This window comes from Brassica napus, chromosome C9 (assembly GCF_020379485.1).
Source record: "Brassica napus cultivar Da-Ae chromosome C9, Da-Ae, whole genome shotgun sequence".
Taxonomy (NCBI): domain Eukaryota; kingdom Viridiplantae; phylum Streptophyta; class Magnoliopsida; order Brassicales; family Brassicaceae; genus Brassica; species Brassica napus.
In genome coordinates this window covers 31,476,169-31,499,592 of record NC_063452.1, presented here as the reverse complement: position 1 = coordinate 31,499,592, position 23,424 = coordinate 31,476,169, and the positions used below count along the sequence as shown (strand labels likewise).

At 40.5% G+C, this 23,424-nt stretch overlaps 1 protein-coding gene across 1 annotated transcript; it reads right to left on the bottom strand.

Moving 5' to 3' along the window:
• Positions 1 to 4,050: 4,050 nt before the first annotated feature.
• LOC106435070 lies at positions 4,051 to 4,932 on the bottom strand. The gene has a single exon (XM_013875919.1). It carries the CDS (start codon positions 4,930 to 4,932, stop codon positions 4,051 to 4,053), a length of 882 nt encoding a protein of 293 aa, XP_013731373.1.
• Between the last annotated feature and the right edge of the window lie 18,492 nt (positions 4,933 to 23,424).

The following is a 23,424-nucleotide window of genomic DNA, read 5'->3' as shown; positions in this document are numbered from 1 at the left end:
AGAAAGTTAACACACCCGAGGATGTTCCACGCCTCTTTGATCTGATTAAAGATAAGGATGGAATGATGAAACTTTCATTTAACGCAGCCTTGGGAAACTTCTGTTCTTCACTCTTGTTACCCTAGCTTCCATGGCTTCCGAGTTTGTTATTTCTATTTTTTTCTCACTCTAAGCCTCTATCTCCTTATCAATTGAAGTCCCTCACTTCTATAAAACCCGAAGTAAGCCTCTTCAACCCTAATTTTATTCTTTGTTCTTATCCATTACCTTTTTGTCCTGAATCTTGGTTACATTCTCTTCTGCTAATTCAGTCTTTCTGTAAGAATTTTTTGATTTAACTGCATTTCTTTGTTCGTAAACGCTTTGTATATGCAATGTTCTGTATATTCTCATCTTGGTAGCTTGTCTTTTCTACTCCAACCAAAAATTCTAATTGGCTTATCTTTTGCTTCACAAGTTTTATTTTTCTTCCAGAGTTTCCACTGCCGCTGATGATATGTCTCTTTTGTTTTCTCTTTTTTTCCTCCGGTTATCTAACACGTTTCTCTAAGTATTTAGAGTTTTGTAGCTCGGAAAGAGTCTCAAACCCCACAACTTTCTTATGTATACAACAGCCACATTTATAGAATTCAAAGATTGTATAAAGACTAACTCTCTTTATTAATGCTTAAGAAAACTCACTCAAAAACTTAAGCTCTCAATCTCTAAATCCCGCACGTTATGCCACACTTTGACATATCCTTATATAGAGATTATAAACTCCTAATCATATTATATAACATATCTAGATAATTCCTAAATATATTATAAATCTCAAACACAATAGGATTAGATCTTTGCTTGCATCTCAAGCTATCTTTTGATTCAAGCTTATCCCAACATTCTCCTCAATAAGTTTGAAATCAGTCTTCACCACATCTTGCATTCCGATTAGATCTTTCATCTCCTTGAACTTGATTATTCCAAGAGCTTTAGTCAAGATGTCAGCCTTTTGTTGATCACCTGAAACATGCTCCACGATTATTTGTCCTCTTTCAACACATTCCCTAATAAAATGAAACCTTGAGTGTATGCGTTTGCTCATGCCATGAAATACCGGATTCTTGGTAAGAGCTATTGCTGACTGGTTATCGATTCTGATCACCACCTTCTCAACGGGTTGCTCTGTGAGTTCACTAAGTAGTTCCTGCAGCCAAATGGCCTGCTTTGCCGCCTCTGTCCCAGCCATGAACTCTCCTTCACAGCTTGAGAGTGCAACCGTTTCTTGCTTACCAAAACACCAAGTGAGTAAACTATCTCCAAGGTAGAAAATATGTCATGTGGTGCTTCTCCCATCATCTTCATCAATATTATGGCTGCTATCACTATAGCCAATGAGTTTTGGAACCTTGGGTGTTGATCGCTTAAAGACGAGTCCAAGTGATGTCGATCCTTGTAAGTATCTGAGACAATGCTTCATTGCAGCATCATGAGAGACCTTTGGACTCTGCAGGTATCGGCTCAAGAATCCCACCGTATATGATATGTCTGGCCTAGTGTGTAGGAGATACCGTAGACAACGTACTTTCTTGCGATACCTCGTCACATCTACATCTTCCTCTTCAATAGACTTGGCCAGCTTCAAACTACTCTCCATTGGCGTGTGTGTCATATTGCAGTTTTCCATTCCACTCTCCTCCAAGATCTTCAAAGCATAGCATTGTTGATTTAAGGTTATGATCCCTTCATCTTGACATACCTCAATACCGAGATAGTAACTCAGCTTGCCAAGATCACTTATGTCAAACTTTGATGCCATCTCCTTCTTGAAAGCTTCGATGATCGTCACACTAGCTCCGGTTACAAAGAGATCGTCAACATACACAGCCACCACTAAAATACACCCGTTTACTGTCTTTCTATAAACATAGGGCTCTTTAGAACACCTTTTAAAACCGAGATCAAGTAATGATAGGTTTAGCTTGATGTTCCATGCTCTTGGTGCCTGTTTTAAACTGTACAACGCTTTCTTGAGTTTGTAAACCTTTTTCTCACTTCCTTTCACTTCGAAACCTTCAAGCTAGGTTACATAAACTGTTTTCTTTAGCTCTCCATGAAAGAAAGCTGTTTAACATCCAGATGATGCACCTCCCATCCATTGGCTGCAGCGATGCTTACAAGTAGTATGATGGTCTCGATTCTGGCTACAGGTGCATAAACTTCATCAAAATCAATCCCATTTTGTTGTACGTAACCCTTTGCTACTAGATGAGCCTTGTATTTCTTGATGGATCCGTCAGTATTACGTTTGATCTTAAAGATCCATCTCAAACCGATTGGTTTTACTCCCGCCGGAAGCTCGACCAGGGTCCATACCTCATTCTTCTCAATGGAATGTAGCTCATCTACACATGCTTCTATCCATTATTTTATCTCACTTGCTTCCTCGAAGGTTCTTGGTTCACCATTCAAGCACAGCAATAATATCTCTCCTTCTTCTTCGGCCATTAAGACATAGTCATCAAGGTATTTCGGTCGTGAGGTTTGTCTTTCACTTCTTCTCAATACTCTGCTTTCACCACCAACTACGTTTTTTCCAGCTTCTTCGCTTTCATCATCTTCTATTGTTATTATTTTCTTATCTGCTTTGCCTGCTTCCCCATTCTCATGGTTGTCTCCCGCTTGTTCTAATACTCGTGGTTGATTAGATGTATTCACTTGCTCTGATATTCCGTGATTGCCAAACTCACCAAGTTCAACAACAAAATCATCATAACTCTTCCGCTCTGTATCAAGTCCTTTCCAGTTCCAACCTTTAGTTTCATCAAACACAACGTCACGACTGACCACAATTCTCCTAGTCTCTGGATCAAATAGCCTGTAGGCCTTTGAGCCTAGCTTGGTTCCGAGATGAACGAGCATTCTCGACCTATCATCTAGTTTCCTTAGTTGAGCCTTCTCAATCTTTGCATAGCCAAGACAACCAAAGACACGTAGGTGGTTTAAATTAGGTTTTCTTCCCTTTAGAACCTCATACAGCGTTTGATCCTGCAGTGACCTTGTTGCTATCTGGTTTATCAGATAGGTTGCACGTCGGACTGCTTCACCCCACAAGTAGTTCGTCATATGCATATGCTTCAAGATGCTCCTGGCCATCTCCATTAACGTCATGTTAAGTCTTTCAACAACTCAGTTCTGCTGCGGAGTGTATGGAGGGGTGAGATGTCTCATAATGCCTTTGTCCTTGCAGTAGGAGTTGAACTCACGTGAAACGAATTCTCCACCTCGATCGGTTCTGAAGGTTGCTATTTTCTCTCTAATTTCTTGTTCTATCAGCCTCTTTAACTTCTTGAATTTTCCAAAAGCTTCATTTTTCTGTTTAAGGAGAATAGTCCACATGTATCTCGTATGGTCATCAATGATCACAAATATATACTTGTTTCCAGCCAATGTACTCGGTGTAATGGGACCACAGATATCTCCGTGTAAGAGCTCAAGTGGTCTTGTTGCTCTGTAAATTGTTGATTGTGGAAACACCTTTCTTGCTTGTTTCCCAAGTAAGCATGAATAGCACAACTCCTTTGTAACATTGACGCCATGGATTCCAACGACGAGCTCTTTTTGTATCATCCTTTTTATCGTAGCGGTGTTGACGTGGCCAAGTCTCGCATGCCACCTATTTGACTCACTGATCTCACTTAAACACAGCTGCGTTGAGTCTTTAATTCCCATACGTACCTTGTAAAGTCGATTCTTCGATCTGTTTGCTTGTACGAGAAGCTTTCCATGTTGGTCATGCATCGTGAGATGGTTTCCTCTCAGTCTTATATCACATCCCGACTCCGTTGCTTGACCAAGACTAATTATATTGCTCCTCAAATCAGGTATGAAGTACACATCATTCATCTTCCTTGCTTCCCCATTCATATCTATGAAGGAAATAGTCCCATTTCCTTTAATATCAATTTTGGAATCATCACCGAACCTTACCTTTCCCTTGACATGTTTGTCTATCTCTGAGAAATACCTTCGATCTCCTTTCATTTGATTGCTGGCTCCATTGTCTAAGTATCATATGTCTTCTGCATCCATACATGTCTCGTATTTCTCGGGTACAAAGTTTTTCTCGTTAAGATAGACAACATCATGCATCATCAACTCATCTGCGTCCTGAGTGTCACTGTTATTGGTCTCATGGGCCTCCTGCAACTTAAGGATACGGTCTGGACAATCCGAAACATAGTGTCCTAGCTTGTCACAATGATAGCATACAACTTTAGACGCGTCTCTATCTCCATAGTAACGTCCTCGTCCACGGCCTCTGTAGTATGACCTTCCTCTGCCTCTGCCACGATGATATCTGTTGTAATCACGATTGTCTCTGTTGTAATCATGGTTACATTGCGTAGCTTGAGGCTCGGAGGTCGCATACGTCAGTTTGTTTTGTTCCTCTTGTGGTTCCTCTTCATCACGAACACGCTCTTCATAAGCTTTCATACGAACCATGATATCTTCAAAACTTGTATTATTTAGGTCTAGTACTTGCTCAATAGAAGCCACAATGTGAATATACTTCCTCCGTGGTAGACTGGTTAGAAGTTTCTTGACTAACTTTGGCTCTTCTATGTTGACTCCTAGGGCTGCAGACTTTGATGCAATCTCAGACAATTTTCCTCCAAAATCATCGATTGACTCTGTTTCTTTTATCTTTAAGCGATCAAAATCAGCCATCAATGTTTGCAACCGTGCATCCTTAACTCTTTCAGCTCCTACATGTCGAGTTTTGATCGCCTCCCACACCTTCTTGGCGGTGCTTAGCTCGCCAACTTGGAGAACCAAAACTTTCGGTATGGATTGAAACAATAATGCCATTGCCATGTCATTCTCTTCTCCTTCGATTGCTTCTTCTTCGATCGCCTCCCAAACCTTGTGTACCTTAAGTGCGATATTCATTCTTATCACCCATACCGTATAATTAGTTGCGGTAAGCATTGGACATCGTATAGAAAAGGATCCCCCCTCTTTCGTCTTTGATGTTGCTGTCGTGATAATCTCCCCGCTCATCTCTTCTTCTTCTTAAGCCCTGATACCAAATATAGAATTCAAAGATTGTATAAAGACTACTTTTTATTAATGCTTAAGAAAACTCACTCAAAAACTTAAGCTCTCAATCTCTAAATCCCGCACATTATGCCACACTTTGACATATCCTTATATAGAGATTATAAACTCCTAATCCTATTAGATAACATATCTAGATAACTCCTAAATATATTATAAATCTCAAACACAATAGGATTAGATCTTTGCTTGCATCTCAAGCTATCTTTTGATTCACGCTTATCCCAACAACGTTGCCAATGTGGTCGTGTGTAGAATCTAACTTCAACCTGTCTCAAGTTCTCAGTCCGAGAGCAAATAAAAAGCTGAGAAATTGCAAAACTTTAAGATACAAACTCGCCTGATACGATAGGGATTTACAAAAGTGTGTCACTGAGATTTAAATGTACATAGTAATGGAGAGAAAGAAGGTAAGGCATGGGTAAATCAACCCCGTGTGGTACATATGTAAAACCATGAGAACGAAACACAAAGTACATAGTTGCATTTCAGAGTTGATTGTTTGCGGTATGGTGTAGTAACTCTACTTTTCCAAGTCATCCCTCGGTATTTGTCTGTCCTGCACCGAGAAAATGTAAACTCATGTTGTAATGCTGAGATCGACTTCTAGATCTGTGCAGATGTAAAAATGTAATATTATCATTTCTTATTTTGTATATTTCTTATTTTAATTGCCAATTTGATACCACTCAAATTACCTTAAGGAGTGATTTATACTCTCTCAAATAAGAGGTCGAGTTGTAGTACTTAGGGATCGTATTCATAGGGAGCTAGGGAACCTAAGAAATCTAATATGATTTGTTAAGCAAGATGGTTTTAGAGTTTTTAAATGTAAATTGCAGTTTTATATTGAACAAGAGTTTGTTCAATAGTTTCGTTTAGGTTTTGGTGCTTAAAAAGGAAATAGCTAGACTTAGGGTTTTTATTCAGGAAAATTGGGATTATAATCCTATAGATGCCTAATGAGTTGCATGCATGATAATGTAAAGCTCAACTACTTGATCAACAAGTCAATCAGCTCTCGCATGTATTGACTTGTATATTAACTAGATCAAATGATCTCAAATGTCGTATTTTGATCAATAGAAAGTGTCGATCGATAATCTTACAGGGATATCGATCGATACACCTTTTGCACCGTCGATCGATTATTCAAGTGTGATATCGATCGACGCGCTCTAGTCAAGCTTTATGCGCAGGTTGAATAATAGCTTACTAAGCTCACTAGATCAGCTCTCGCCTTGCTCATAGCAAGAAACATAGTTCAATTATAATGTTTTCAGGATGAGAATAAAGCTCTCGCTTTTATCAATCAATCCAAGGGCAGGTTCTAGGTAGCTAATCTAGACACATGAATTAATGAACAATCCTAAAGATGATTACCACAACTCAGCAATCTATAGTTGGGACTAATCCCTCCTAACCTATTTAAACCCTAAAATCTAACAATGGAACTACTCAGACATGGCTAAGCAATTCATAACATCAGTTAAGTTTGAAAACTTCATTAGAATAGTAAATAGATATTAATGGAGTTCCAATCACAAAATATAACTTTGGATCTTCTCTCCTATCTATCAAAATCCTAAAACCTTTGCTGTGAAAATAGTAAAACAATAAAAAGTACACTTTGCTTCTAACATGGCGGCAAAGCTTATATAATTAGAGTAAAACTCGTCTGTAAAATGGTGAAGTCTTGGGCTTCAAGTCGGCTGTGACCAAACGGGCATTCTGCGCGGTTCGCTGTCAATCGATACCAAGACATGCGTATCGATCGATTCTTTCTCTCCAATATCGACCGATGGTCGAGCTCGATGGTCATCTCGGGTGCTTGCTCCAAATATCTCCAAAATGCTCCAAAATCATCACTTATCTCCAAAACACTCTTGATCTTATAAATATAATAAATAGACTATATAATATAATAATTATTAGTGAAAGCACCTATAAACTATGAATGAAAATGGGTGAAATCCATAGTCTATCAACTCCCCCAGCTTTACCCTTTTGCTTGTCCTCAAGCAAAAAAAACAGGCAGTCTCTCTGAAAGAGGTTTTTTTAAAAACAGTAGGGACTCACATGATTTAAAACTTAGAATCATCACCTCTACAATACTGCAATCCACATCTAAGAATTCCTAATCACAAAAGCACATTATACCATATCCTAGCTTAGCAACCAAATTCATCTAGCCAACAACTTAGCAAATTCTGTCTTTCATTCCCCTCTACCAACCTTATTTCTTAGTAAAAATAAAAGTGAAGGCTTTACCTTGGGAGTATCAATCACAGGATGTAAGGATTCTCAAACAAGTATTTGGACCTGCAGGTAAACATTAGTTTCTATCCTCTCTCTCTACTAATTTTCTCTCTTGGTCAAAATCTGCTTATATGCAAGATCATCGACCAAGATTGGACAGACGTCCATGAATCAAGCCTTAATGGTGGTTGCCACCAAGTCCTGTTCACTTCTTTTTGACCTATATCCTATGATTATTTGTGAAGCAAACCTTAATGGTTGTAGCAACCAAGTCATGTTCTAATCCTTTGACTATCAAATCTCTATATGTATATATTATAAATAATTTTTTTTTTTATATATATAATCTATATTTCGAAAATAGAGAGAGAAAAGGTGATAAATCTATATACACAAGGCTTTAACTTCTAGACTTGTTTGAAGAATCCGATCCCATGTATACCAAGCCCCAAGACAAGTGGTTGTGTAAGTTTAGTGTTGGAGGTCAGCTTTGGTTCCTTCAAAACAATTTCAGCAAGAGTGGATAGTTGACAGGTTGATCCACTTTATTATCTTTAGTACTATATGCAATCAGTAAGTCTAGAATTGTGCTAAAGAGTGGTTAGATATCTAGTAAACTCTATAAGTTCATAATCCCCTTCTTGACTCAATAATAACTTGATTTTGAAAACATTTTAATAAGACTAATAAATAAATAAATATCAGTAAACCTCTCCCCAGACTTAAACTACACTGTCCCTAGTGTAAATTTAGTCGGAGTTATGGTTAGAAATAAATCATAAGGACTCAATGTAACAAGTAAGAACGATATACCAGACCGGAATGAATGTCAACCGATGTAAGGATGTTGATATCGGTAGACGCAGGTTAGGCAATGTCGATCGATGTCGACAGTTTCGCGTCGGTCGATATTGATGGCAATCGTCTACTCGGTTCTTTTTTTTTTTTTAAGACCTGTAATATTTAGAAACCAACATAAATAGTATATCAATAAAATCTTAATAAATATTACCTAATAATGAGTTGCCTCCCACTCAGTGCTTTGTTATAGTCATTTAGCTTGACTTTGGAGGTGATTTGGCTAGTAGTGTTAAGAACTTTGTTGGAAAACAAGTATCCATCTATTCTTTGCGCTTGTTGAACCATGTACCAGTGAAGTCTCTTATTGCTTCATCCCCTCTGTGCCATTTATCTTTCATTGTTGCAGTTGTGTTTTCAATTCTCTGCAATCTTTCACCAAGACTCTCAAGATTGAACTGATGTCTGGTAAGTGTGGCGTAAGTGTCAGTTGAGATATCCTCTCCACGGTAATGTGTGTTGGACTTGTCAGATGTCATCTTTGGTACTAGTCGGCCTCGGTTTGTAGTGTTGTCGACCGATGTTCGATGGTGAATGTCGGTCGATATGTTGTTGCGTCTGTCGATCGATAGCGCTGCTTCTGGTCGACGGGCAATGTAACTCTGAATCTGCACCAGCTCTCCTTGTATAGCGTCAACCTTGCAGGTCAAAGCACTAATGCGAAGATTCATTGGGAAATAGATATCATCAGATCTCCTATCAAGCCTCTCCTCTGTAGTTTCTAGAGCTCTATAGATCCCTTCTACCGACTGATCTATCTCTTCTATGGTGTGGAAATCTTGTTGGTACTTCATCGTATGTGGGCATGGCGGACTGTCGTCGATCGATGCTATCAAGCGGTTGTCGATCGATGTGCGATGATTTTTATCGATCGACGGAGGTTATCGTCTGTCGATCGATGGAGGTCGAGCAACGTCGGTCGCGTGCTGAATTTTGGCTATGTCTTGCTTCATTTCCTCTATGCAAGTAGTTAACCAACTGATACTATCATTCAATGGGTAGTAGACACCATCAAGCTTCATCTGGAGAGCTTCTTGGTTCCTCTCATGTTCACCACAGACTCCATAGAACATCTCATTGATCTCGTCCTTGGTGTAGATCTCTGGTACCAACTTTGTCTGTGTGAATGAGCTAGCATGTTCAGGAAGACAGATGTAGGTTGGCTCATCTGTTGAAGCTCTTTCCAGAAGTCTTCTGATATCCTTGTTGTGAACAGGAATCGTGCGTCCATCGAGATCTCTGGCGTGTCTCCGATCATCTCTGTAGACTCCATACTCGCCTTTCTCTTCCCAATAGAATTTCATGTTACCATAGAGATCATAAGCTCTTTTCCCAAATTCTGGCTGTCTGTCGACTGATGTTGGGACGTCAACGTCGATCGATGGTTGAGTTGTATGGCGAGATTGTTGTATGAAGCCGTTGTCTATGCCACCAGCTGTATCATAGAACTCCTTTGTAGCCTTCTATTCTAGATTGCTGCGTTGATGCATGAACAGATTGTCTGCTCCATTGGCTGTCTGAAGGATATCTGCGATATCTTCTCGAGATACGTGTAGTGTGCGGCCGTCTATTGCTTTTGCGTAGCCATCAGGGTCCCTGAAAATACAAATTTCATCTGGAGTTAGATACTGGTTATCTAATTTATCTTTTTCGCTTACAGTGGTTTTCGGTATTTGACGGTTGTCGATCGATGTTGCATTGTTGTTGTCGATCGATTGTTGATGACGGGTGTTGATTGATTGTTGATGACGAGTGTCGATCGATCGATGGATTTCCCTGTCGATCGGATGGCTGAAACGAGTTCTTTCCCAAGCAGCTTCTGCTTGAATCTGATCTGTTTCATCGCATCTTTGCATGTTGAGCAGCTCCTCGTCTGTGAAACTGTCTTGTAATTTATATGCTCCTGGTGCGTAGGTTGTTGTTTCTACTGCAAAGCTTTCGTGGTGGTGTTCATCTGCCCAACTGCCAATCGAATAGTCTCCTTCTTGTGCACAGTGCACAGCAGTGTCGATCGATTTGTAGTAGGCAGTGTCGGTCGATGCTCGCTTTCGGCATCGTTGTTGAGGTTGAGTGTCGATCGATGACCAGATTGTCATGTCGATCGATGGTGCATTCCTTTTCCAAGAGGAATGATGTAAGAGTTTATCTTCCTTATCAAGGATGGCTCTGTACTCAGTGGCTCGTTCCTCCTCATAGTCTTCATCATACTCATCTGTATGCATATTATGTCTGGTGTAAGCAGCAATAGTGGGGTTGTAGTAGCCGTTCTCCCACTCATCTGGACGAGTGTCGACCGATTTGTCTCCTTCTGCGTCAGTCAATTTTGTATGGTCACTGTCGATCGATGTAAAGGGATGAGTGTCGATAGATCCTGAGTAGCCAGTTTCATACTCGGCTCCACAGTGAAAGCTGCAATGATTCCTGGATCATTGATTCTTCTGGAATAGTGTGTGGCTTCTTGACTGGGGAAGGGTCATAGTGGGTATTAGGATTAATGAGTGTTAGACACAACTGGTTGTGGGAACCGAAATTCACACTGTCGATTTCCGTAATCGAAGGAAAGTCAGTAAACCCTAACTTTCCCTGAGGTCCCGGATTCTCTGCGAGAGCCAACGACAAGTGACCAAATAAATACGGAAAATATGAAAAAATAACAAAACGAATTTATAGAAATGGTAGATCTTATTTGGAATCCGCGTAAGAGCGTTGCGATCATTACAAGAGATTATAAAAGCTTCGGCCGCAAGAGCTGTCAGCGAATTACCTAGTTCTAGCAACCTAAACCCTTAAACCTAGTTGGATCGCAGCTCGATAACAGAAGACGGAAAAGATATGAAAATGGTTTTGATTGATTTCGGACTGAACCTTATGAAAGGCTGCCTACGTACCCCTTTCTAGGATCAAGCCGAACGTAGTTCAAGAGTGAACCAAGAGATCGAACTGCTTGTGCGCGTTCGTCTGGTAATCGGATGCCAGTCATAGAAATAGAGCATGTCGAAAATAATGCTTCAAAGTTTCTAAGTGCCGAGAGTTCTTCTTTTATGCCTCTGGCCTAGGACTCCTTATATACTTCCTCCAAGGTCGGTTTGAGCTTTCCTCTTATACCCTTAAGCCATGATAACAGGAGATATTCCATTTTTCTCGATCTTCAAGATTATCCGCGGAAACTTAATATTTATCTGCGGAAATTTGACATTTATCTTTTCTTGGGGATTGAATATAAACCGCCATAGTATCTATGGGCTTTTCCTTAAAAAAATGTAAGTGGGTTTCTAATCACGTTTTAGACCTATTTGGGCCGTCTTTCAATTCGAAACGTTTATTACGATTTTTATCGATAAAAATAAACTTCCCGCGATTTTTACCGTAATGTTTAAGTGATAACTCCAATTGATGGGAAGTGAGAAATGATATGGCTGCAGTTCATGGGAGCTAGTATTGAGGAACATGCGAGAATGCACGGATTTGGGTCGTACCAGTTGATCGATGTTCGAGATAGTTACCGGATGAAAGCCTTGGTCGGTCGCGGGTCGGCCGCTACGTAGCGACCGACTAAGTGGCTTGGTCGGTCGCTACATAGTGACCGACTCGTTCGCGGATCGGTCTCTACATAGTAACCGACCGAATGGCTTGGTCGGTCACTACGTAGCGACCGACTCGTTCGCAGGTCGGTCACTACGTAGCGACCGACCGTGTCGCTTGGTCTGTCGCTACGTAGCGAACGACCGAGTGGCTTGGTCGGTCGCTACGTAGCGACCGACTCATTTGCGGGTCGGTCACTACGTAGCGACATACCAAATGGCATGGTCGGTCACTACGTAGCGACCGACTAAGTGGCTTGGTTGGTCGCTACATAGTGACCGATACGTCTGCGGGTCGGTCGCTACGTAGCGACTGACTCGTTCGCGGATAGGTCTCTACATAGCGACCGACCGAATGGCTTGGTCGGTCACTAAGTAGTGACCGACTCATTCGCGTGTCGGTCACTACGTAACGACCAACCGTGTGGCTTGGTTGGTCGCTACGTAGCGACCGACCGAGTGGCTTGGTCGGTCGCTACGTAGCGACCGACTCGTTTGCAGGTCGGTCACTACGTAGCGACATACCGAATGGCATGGTCGGTCACTACGTAGCGACCGACTCGTTCGCGGGTCGGTCACTACGTAGCGACCGACCGAGTTTCTTGGTCGGTCGCTACATAGCGACCGACTCGTTCGCGGGTCGGTCACTACGTAGCGACCGACCGAATGGCTTGGTCGGTCACTACGTAGCGACTGACACGTTCGCGGGTCGGTCACTACGTAGCAACCGACCGAGTGGCTTGGTCGGTCGCTACGTAGCGACCGACTCGTTTGCGGACCAGTCGCCACGTAGCGACCGACCAAATGGCTTGGTCGGTCGCTACGTAGCGACCGGCACGTTCGCGGACCGGTCGCAACGTGGCGACCTTGTTTGGATCCTTTTCTGACATTTTATGACCGTGTTCTTGGAGTATGGGTGTTTAGTTTCGATGAATCAACCGAGATTAGTGCAAGATTTCACCGCAAAGTTCTTCGTAAAGATTTTTTTACGAAGATTACTTTTCGTAAAAATGTTCATGCTGATTTTGACGTTAACTTCGTCGTGTCCATTTTTGACCCCAACAATATTAAGAACTCGTCGTATAATCTTTTCAATAAAAATAATACGAAATTTACAAATCGAGAAATATTTTTCGGGGAGTTTTAGACATTGATTCCATTGTGACCGATTTTGACCCCAACAGTTGGCCCCCAGCTCGTTAGAATTGTGAGACTTTAGCGTGATGTTCTAGCGAGTGGCTTGGCAAGTTAGGCAAGTTAGGGAAGTTAGGCGGAATTAATGGTTGAAAAGGTCCGTCGTATGTGGTCTTCTCGTTCTTCTGAGAGTGGAATGCGATAAGGCTGTGCCTTGTGAAGGCTGCCTACGTATCCTTGTTGAAGGGATCAAGCCTTTCGTAGTTCGCCCTGGAGTTGAGATTCTTAAGACCTGTTTTCCAGTGAGACCTTTACGGTCCAGTTTGTATGTCGTGTAGAGGTTATCAGGCATGTTGTTGCCGATGGCATTTTATATTGGTGTAGAGGGAAGACTACGAGTTGTCATCTTGTAATAAAACTCTGTGTGAACTGCTATATTCGTGATCTGTTTTGAGAGTTTTCCGCAGTGCATAAACTTGAGGGATTTCTGAAGATGCTCAAATATTAGCCAAGAAACAAATTTTGGGATCTCGTACCAGGGTGTTTGATATTATGCCTAGAGATGTTAGAGACCAGTGTGCTGGGTTTAGGGCAAGACCTAGGTCTAATCACGGCTTTAGGGGGTGCGATGACTATTTCGTCTTACGTTTCCCGTATCGTTTTTGACCTGATTCCATCCCGCTTTAAAGTCCGCGATATGTTCTCGGCTTACGTGACTTGTATGGTAGGAATCGAGCATCTCTTCGAGGACAATTTTTAAGTCTCCCGAAAGTGCTGACCAAAATTTCGGATTTTTTTTTATATAGCGCTATTACCCTTGTGTCGGGTGTACGAGAGCTGTCTCTACGAGATGGTTAAGTCTGTTTAGGACGTTAAGAGTTTGTTGTGATCAGCAACAAACTTATCGGTAGATATTACTGTTTTTGAGTCTTCGCGAAGAATACGTGTTTGAAAAGATGTTAGTATGTATGACTGTTTGGTCTTCCATGAAGGTGCCTTTATCGAGGAAAGTAATTTTGTCGAAAAATGGTTCTTCAGGCGTCTGCGACGTCTCGAAATGCTAAAGATTGATTTTTCTTTCGTATGCCGCGTTTCGTGCTTGAAATGTTCGCGGGCTTGAAGTTGTTTCGCGATATTGCAAGGTTTTAGTCTTAACCATGCGTTTGAGAAACATTCAGGTTTGTCTACAGATGTTCGCAGCCAAAATTGTTGTTCCTGTTCGGATGCTAATAATTTGATTTTGCGATCGAGGAATTAGGACCGAGGGGTCCCGTAAATTTGTCCCTGGGAAGAAGCATTTTCGTTCGTAGTGCTTTGTGCGGTGTTGGCTTTCCGAGATATATTTCTTGTACATTTGAGGATGTTTGTATAGCTCTAGGAGCTCTGTTACGAGTTTTCCTTACATGCCGCATTTTACGGGTAAAACATACCGGGCTATAAAGTTATCGGTGGAATGTATTGAACTTGGTCGATTGTCGACAAGTTTAGGTTTTCCGTTAACCGTTTGGTTGTTAGGACTGAGTATTGTTACGAACAATTTATCATATGATTTCCGACTATGGGTTATACGATAATTATTTTCTTGATAGTCACATGACTTTTTAGAAAAATCGCGGATAGTCGTTTAGCCGTTAAGTGATGGAGCGATGGTTTGGCGTGAAGGATGTGTTCACTCAGATAGCCAAGGACGTTGTAGGTCATGCATCAGACCGTGGTACTTTCGTGTTAACATTAATATCATGTTAGTTTACGATTGTCTTTAAACGGGATGCCGAATTCTGGTTCGGATTTTTACTGGAGGGCGTAATTGACCGAGTGCTAAAGAGCGCTTGTCGAGATTGATAGGCCAAGTTTGCCGGGGTTATCCATGTTAATATGGCCGATAGTCATACAAAACGATTCTCCGCTCTAGGTTTCAGTTATACGATCAATATTTCGTATAATGTGACCTATAGTCTTATGAAAATCGAGTCATTTTTGTCTGAGGAAGACGAAGCCCAAGAGGTTTGCTGCATAACCAGTGTGGAGTCAGCGGCGGGATGAATGCCTTCTCGGATGTGACCGAGGGAAAAGAAAGGCAGAAGCCAACGAGCCGCAGGGCTAAAAAATGAGATCTATTAGATCGTAATGCGAAGAGATAAAGTTTAGATTGATCATCGAAAATCAGATCTTACAGGTTTTTGTTTGCTTTACAAAACATACTTCTTTATAAAACCTGTTATGTTAACTTTCGAAAGTTTCTTCGTAAGACTTTTTCTGATTGTACGAAGGATTTTTCGCGTAAGTAATGGGGACCGGTTTTGCAAAGGTTGTAAATCGATGATATGTATACATATGTCAAAGTAGCGTTGTTTCTGCGGGTTTTACGAGAAACGTTTCTGCTGTGATTTCGATCTTAGGTGAAAGTTGCTTGGAGTTACTCATGGAGTGTTACCGAAGTTTATTTCATTACGATCTAGTCGCAGAATGTTTTTCATAGGTTTTTTGAGAGGATTCTCATGACATATTTGTTTCTGGAACGAATTGGTCAACCAGAGGTAGATCTAGCCAACGATCGGGAAGAAAGTGTTCCTTTCAATGTTACATCTATTCTCGAGTTTTCTTCGTTGCAAAAGTATTCGATGCTTTTCCGTGACTCACTTGGTACAATGGAAACTGAAAGAAATGCTTTGGTGCTTAAAGATTTCTCGTAGAAATTTTTAAACGAAACTGGCTTTATAAAGCCGGAAAGGGCTTCAAGACTTTGGCTAATCGTCGAGTTTCAGTTTGATATTGGTATAGGTTTTCTATACGCATGATTGCAACAAGAAATGCTGTATAGTCTTTGAGATTATGTTCATAATCGTCTGGATATGTTGCTAGCGTTTAGATAAATTTTAGATTGTCGTTTGCCTACTTGGGACGATTTGCTTTGACGAAAGCGTTTTCTTGACGATTTGCAACAGTTTTTGAAGTTTGGGAGTATACGAGTATAGTATACGTACCTACTACCTTTTTTTTTTTTTACGAAAGAAAACGATTGAACCGATACTTTGAAGGGTTGTGTACGTTTCTTCTTCCGAGGTTTGGAATGATCGATAATTTGTGACGATTTAAAGACGACGTTGGGACTGTGATTTGGTTGTTTCCAGGTTGACGACTTGGAATATGTCGGTTTTAAGAAAATCGCTAGAAACGAATCGGTTTTAAGACGACGTTCTTGTCTCTAGTTTTTTCTTTCTTGAGGAAGCGAGATGGATATGCGTGGTGATCGTTTCTCGATTTTCAGAGAATTTAGATCAGTTTGCAAGATCTGGCTGAACAGTTATGGAACGATATATCGAGACAGGAAAATTCCAAGTCTGTTTTCAAAACTTTCAAGCCAGAAATACCTTAGTTCTCTCGAAGATTCGGGTTAGCCTCTTCTCCGTTTTTCTTGCTCATTTGCCCTTCTTTTTGTGTCTGTCTGCCCACTTCGAATAACAAGAATATTAATTCTTCTTGGACTTCTCTGCTTTCCTGGCCGCGTTTTGGCTGCTGCCAATATTGCGGTTTTCGTGATCTATGTTTCAATCTTAGTATCATTCGATTTACGAAAATGAATAAGAATCTCGTCGAAAACTTTTTAGCGTTTAGGAATAGCCAGGGACGATCGAGAAATGCCAAGGATGATCAGGAAGACTCGCCAGGTGATGAGGTTTTGGCCACAGATCAAGGCGCAAGAGGAAGGATGGTGAGACCGTGGAGACAGGCGGTTGGGCGAATTTTGATTCTCGGATTTCGCTCCATCTCTTTCCTTATCCGAGACTCTTTTTCTACGATCGTTGTTAGATTTTCGAAGATTGTCATATGTTGCCAATTTTAGTTTTACGAAAAATTTTCCGAAAAAATAACATCGAGTTTAATTTTACGACAGTTATTCCGCAAAATGTTATCGATTTTAATTTTACGAAAGTTGTTTCGTAAAATTTTGTCGAGCTTAATTTTTGCGAAGGTTATTCGCAAGATGTTGTCGATCATAATTTTTACGAGATTTGTTTCGTAAAGAGGTTTTCAAGTTTTGGCTGTACGAGAGCCGTGACAAGGTTAATTATTGCAACCAAACTTAGTCAGAAGTTTTTCTCTTATCTGTGGGATCGATCCGTGGAAGTTTTGAGTAGTTTTTTCTGAAGTAAGATTTAGGTGACAGACATCGACGACTCGCGGAGTTTGTTACTATGAAAGTGATACTTGAATTCTTACGAAATCTTAGGCTTCAGAAAACATTTTAGCTCCCGTTTTTCTTTATTTAGTCTTCGTCAACCGTTTTAGGTTTCAAGTGATTCTATAGAAATCAACTTCGTTTCTCTGAAAGTTATTTGGAAGCAGTACAGCTGCGGGGGCTTCATAACCGATTTGATGCGCTTCCTTTTTCTGTGATTAATCTAAGGTTTTTCCGAAAGATATTCGAAAGAAGTACAGCGGTGAGTTATGTACCCGATTTGCGGTGCTTCCTTTTTCCGCGATTAACCTATGGTTTTCCTTCGGTTTTGGAGAGAACAAGTTTTAATTTTCCGAAAAGTTTTCGGAAAACGTGTTTTGGTAAAACCCTTACGCATTGAGACTTCTTTAGCTCGGCAATGAGCCAAACTTACAGGGTTTGATAAAATTTATCGTTTTCCTTTATGTTTAGACAGAGAAATCGCGAGCTCGTTTCGTAGCACTTCTTGTGGCGAAAAGTCGCGGCTAGGTTTTCGATTTTTTCAAGCACTACGGGGTTTTCGTAAGGGTTGGCCATAGGAACAGTCGCTGCTGTAGTTGTTTTACCAGCATTGTTTTGAACTGCGATTTTGTCTTTCGTAATCCGTACCCCTCCTCCTGCTAGCGCCAAACTGTGAGAATCGAAATTCACACTGTCGATTTTCGTACTCGGAGGAAAGTCAGGAAACCCTAACTTTCCCTGAGGTCCCGGATTCTCTGCAAGAGCCAACGACAAGTGACCAAATAAATGCGAAAAATATGAAAAGATAACAAAACAAATTTATAGAACGGTAGATCTTATTTGGAATCCGAGTAAGGGCGTTGCGATCATTACAAGAGACTATAAAAGCTTCGGCCGTAGGAGCTGTCAGCGAGTTAACTAGTTCTAGCAACCTAAAACCATAAACCTAGTTGAGTAGCAGCTCGATAACAGAAGACGAAAAAGATATGAAAATGGTTCTGATTGATTTCGGACTGAACCTTATGAAATGCTGCTTACGTACCCCTTTCGAGGATCAAGCCGAACGTAGTTCAAGAGTGAACCAAGAGATCGAACTGCTTGTGCGCGTTTGTCTGGTAATCGGGTGCCATTCATAGAAACAGGGCATGTCGAGAATAATGTTTCAAAGTTTCTAAGTGCCGAGAGTTCTCATTTTATGCCTCTCGCCTAGGACTCCTTATATACTCCCTCCAAGTTCGGTTTGAGCTTTCCTCTTCTACCCTTAAGCCGTCATAACTCAAAAATGGAGATATTCTATTTTTCTCGATCTTCATGATTATCCGCGGAAACTTAACATTTATCTGCGGAAATTTGACATTTATCTTTTCTTGGGGATTGGGTACAAACCGCCAAAGTATCTATGGGCTTTTCCTTAAAAAAATCGTAAGTGGGTTTCTAATCACGTTTGAGACCTATTTAGGCCGTCTTTCAATTCGAAACGTTTATTACGATTTTTATCGATAAAAATAAACTTTCCGCGATTTTTATCGTAAAGTTTAAGTGATAACTCCAATTGATGGGAAGTGAGAAATAATATGGCTGCGGTTCATGGGACATAGTATTGAGGAACAGGTGAGAATGCACGGATTTGGGTCGCTACGTAGTGACCGACTCGTTCGTGGATCGGTCGCTACATAGTGGCCGACCAAGTTATTCGGTCGGTCGCTACGTGGCGTCCGACCCGCGAACGTGTCGGTGACAGACCCACGAACGAGTCGGTCACCACGTAGCGACTGACTCTTTCGCGGGTCGGTCGCTATGGAGCGACTGACTCGTTCGCGGGTCGGTCACTACGTAGCGATTGACCGAATGGCTTGGTCGGTCACTACGTAGCGACCGACTCGTTCGCGGGTCTGTCACTACGTAGCGACCGACCGAATGGCTTGGTCGGTCACTACGTAGTGACCGACCGACTCGTTCGCGGGGCGGTCACTACGTAGCGACCGACTCGTTTGTGGACCGGTCACCACGTAGCGACCGACCGAATGGCTTGGTCGGTCGCTACGTAGCGACCGACACGTTCGCGGACCGGTTGCTACGTAGCGACCTTGTTTGGATCCTTTTCTGACAATTTACGAACGTGTTCTTGGACTATGGGTGTTTAGTTTCGATGAATCAACTGAGATTAGTGCAAGATTTCACCGCAAAGTTCTTCGTAAAGATTTACTTTTCGTAAAAATGTTCATGCTGATTTGGATGTTAACTTTGTCGTGTCCGTTTTTGGCCCCAAAAATATTAATAACTCATCGTATAATCTTTTCAATAAAAATTATACGAAATTCACAAATCGATAAATATTTTTCGGGGAGTTTTAGACATTGATTCCGTCGTGACCGATTTTGACCCCAACACTGGTTGGTTTGCAAGTTGCACACTGCTCTCACTGTTGACAAGAAAGCTCTCCCAAGTAGTAGAGAAGAGATCCAATTTAACTTAATGTCCAAGACATGGAAATCAACTGGATCTAGGGCATTACCAATCTGCACCTCAAGGTCTCTCACAATTCCTCCTGAGTTCCTCTGTGAAAAATCCACAAAAGTGAACAATTCATGCGAAGACTCCACCTGCAGACCCAGATGGTCCGCCATAACCCTAGGTAGGATGCTGACTGATGCTCATGTGTCGCACAAGGCATGTGGGAACTCAATACCCTTCACCGTGCATGGTATTGCAAATTGCCCAGGATCACTCTTCTTCTTCAATGTAATCCTCATCCTCATTTTTTCTCTAGCTTCACAGAACATTCTCCTGATGTCTTCTTCTTTCTCTCTGGTTTCTCTGAAGAACGTCCACAATCTGTGGTATAATAAGCCTCTTCGAATGGCTTATGTAGAAGAATCCTGAAGACTCTCTTGTGGAAATTTTCTTTTTCCTTTTCATTAGCCCCCCTCTTCAGATGTTTCGCCACTTTTTCCTTTCTTCTTCTTAGGATTCTTCCAGTAGGAACCCTATCCTCTTCCATAGGATCCTCTCCATCATCTGAAGGTGTCCTGACGGGCTCTGGTGGGTATTCTGAAGGTTTGGGTTTGGGCCTGAGTGCATTAAGTCATGCAACATCTATCTTCGGCATCTGCACTCGGTAGGTAATAGGGGCTCGTCGATCGATAGGGGTTAGAGTTTGTCGACCGATGTTGGCCTCTAAGTGTCGATCGATGTTGTTGTTGGCATGTCGATCAATTAGGGCGTTAAAAGGGCTGGGCAGATGTGGGTGTTTTGCCGCGAACTCCTCGTGAGTTAGAATCTTCACGGCATTGCAAGACACGGTTGACTCTGTAGGCGTCGTCGATCGATGCTCTGGAGTTCCTGTCGATTGATTTGGACTGGTGTATGTCGATCGATGTTCGGGGTCTGGCGTCGATCGACACCATTGCGATCCGCCGAAACTCATCAAACTTTCTACCTCGAAATATCCTTCTTGCAGCTTCTCTTCCTTTACCAGTTGCCAAAAGTCATCCTCAATGATGGCATTCACGTGGTGTTTCATCACATCATCCCCCACTCCTCTTGTTGAGGCTTCCTGCCTCTTAACAGCCTCTCCTGTCTGCACAATCTGCATCTCCATCTTCTTCACATGAGTTCTCAAAGTCTCGAACTTTATGTTCGGGTTGGTGTAGACAGAATCTATCTTCCCATTGAAGTCCACTGTCATTCGCTGTTGTGCCTCAAGAACCCTATCGAGCATCTCTTCAATCTTGCTCTCTTGAGTAGGCGGCCGTGGCTTCTGGTAGTAGGAACTTCCATAATTCATGTTGTTGTTGTAGCTGTTGTTGTAGGGTTTCTGGTACTGTGAATTTTGGTTGAAATTACTCCTATTTCCGTAGGAGTTTTTGTTTCCACTCTGGTTTCCAGAACCTTGGAATCCAGTTCCACCAATGTACACTACAGGAAATGTGGTTAGTAATAGCGGACGAAAAGCGCTATCATTTTGGTTTAATAGCGTTTCCTTGGACGCTCTGACATCACCCGTTATAAAAAGTCCAACCCTTTTAATAGCGATTTTCCTCTGTGCTATTACTAAGTGTATAACAATAGCGCTTTTGTGTTCGCAATTGTTAGTATTTATAATAACGTTTAATAAATGTTATTAGAACCAAATAATTTGATTTTTCCTAGTAGCAAAGATAGCAAATGTTTCGTGTTATTAATTAGTTTTATAATTATCCCAAAATTAATTAATAATAATTATTGAATTGATTTTTAAATAATTAATTCAAAAATATGAAATAAAAACAATATAAATTATTAAAATTCCAAAAATCAATATAATTATTCAAATCCCATAACACTGTATTATCACATTCATACAAACCATCACACAAGCATACAACATATCATCAATCTACCACTAATAAACTTTCACAATCATCCCTAACATATACACTATCATCATCTATATCATCACCCATATCATCAACTTCTTGGACAGGTAATTAACCTAAACCTAATCTAAGCCTCTACCTGTCAACAAAAACGCTATGAGTCATATATAATAGCGCTTCCTTATCTGCCCAAACGCTAAACCTAATCTAAGCCTCTACCTGTCGACAAAAAAAAATCTAAGCCTCTGCCTACAACCCTAATTCCTCCGCCTCTAGCCTCCAGCCTCCAGCCTCTAGCCTCCAGAGCATCCGCCTTCAGCCTCCAGAGTGCTGTCGTCGCATCACCACAGAAAAAACAGAGCACGAGTTATGTTCTGTTCTTGAATCACCAGCCCTTTGTCTTCTCGTCTCGAGCCATGCTTCTTCTGATATGGAGTCGGTGGCGAGACCACCACCACCAAGCTTCTTCAGCCTCCTCCACTTTATTTAACTAAGAACACAAACGCAAAACCAGAATCAGAACACTAGGATAGAGAGAGAGACAGAGACAGAGAGTGCGAGAGAAGTTACCGGTAGAAGATAAAAACTTTGTCCCAAATAAATAAAACACGTACACCCGCAGAGCTGTGGTTGCAACGACGATGAACCGGGGTGGAGACGAAGACGAGGTTTGGTGGTGACAAGGCTTAGTGGTGATGAAGATAGAGATTACAGAGACAAGATCTGTGAGATTAGGAACTGTGGTTGTAACAACGAACTGTGGTGGAGACGAAGACGAGGTTTGAATCTTGTTGTTCTTTGTTTCAGAGAGAGAGAGAGAGAGAGAAGAAGAAAAAAGGTTAAGAAGCGTGAGAGAGAGAGAGAGAAACAAACACAAAAAGATTTAATCTGAACCCTTCAAAATATCTAATCTATGGTTAAGATTATCAATCCACACACAAATTTTTTTAACCAATAGGAAAAAATGGTGAGGATAGATACAAGAGTGATTTTGGGCATTTGATTCAAATCAATCAATGGTTTAAAAAAACAATACAAATTGTCTTCTTATCTATTTATAGCTATTATAAAAATTATTTAAGTTTAAAATAATTTGGTATAATAATTAAAATTTTGAAATCTAAATTTTTTATTTGAAATTTTAATTTATTTACAGAAATATAATTCATTTAAAAATTAAGATTTAATGTTTTAAGATATATGTTAAAATGAGATATGTGGTTTAGGGGTTAGGGTTAAGATTTAGGATTAAGTATGTGATTTGAGTTTTAGAATATACTTGGAGTTTAAATTTAAAGTTTCTATTATAAGTTTGTAAATATTGGATTTATGATTTTCTATGTAGAGATTAAGGTTGGGGTTTAAGGTATTAAATATAGAGTGTAGATTTTAAGATTTAGTGTTTGAAGTTTAGGATTTAAATTTAAGATTAGATTTTTAAAATGAATAAATTTTGGACCTTTGAAACTGTGTTAGAGTTTTAATGAAGATTAGAGTTTCAAATTTATTAGTGAGAGTTTATGATATATGACTAATTTAGGGTATGGTATATATATGTATGTCTATAGTGTAGGTTTGGGGGTTTAGATTTAATTTTTGAAATAATTTTTTAAGAGTGAATTGTGAAAAAATAAAATTTTGAGTTTAGAGTTTAAAGTTTGAAGTACGATATAAGTTTTGGAGTTTAGGGTTTTAAGTACACCAAACTCCATAGAGTAATATTACACTAAATATATAAACCCATAAACTATTATATAAATATATTATAACGAAACTTTAATTATCATTTTTATCCTTTAGTTTTACATTTATATATCTTGAGGTTATAAATATTAGGGTTGGGGTTTAAGGCATGTTTAGGGTTTAGATCTTGAGGTAAAAAATATTATTTTTGTTTTTTTTTCTAATTTGTTATTAGTATTAGATTTTTCTTTTTTTATCATATTAGTTGTTG

What these genes read in the sequence shown, in the direction of transcription:
- LOC106435070 (XM_013875919.1), bottom strand. Translation starts at nt 4,932, where the DNA reads ATGAATATCGCACTTAAGGTACACAAGGTTTGGGAGGCGATCGAAGAA.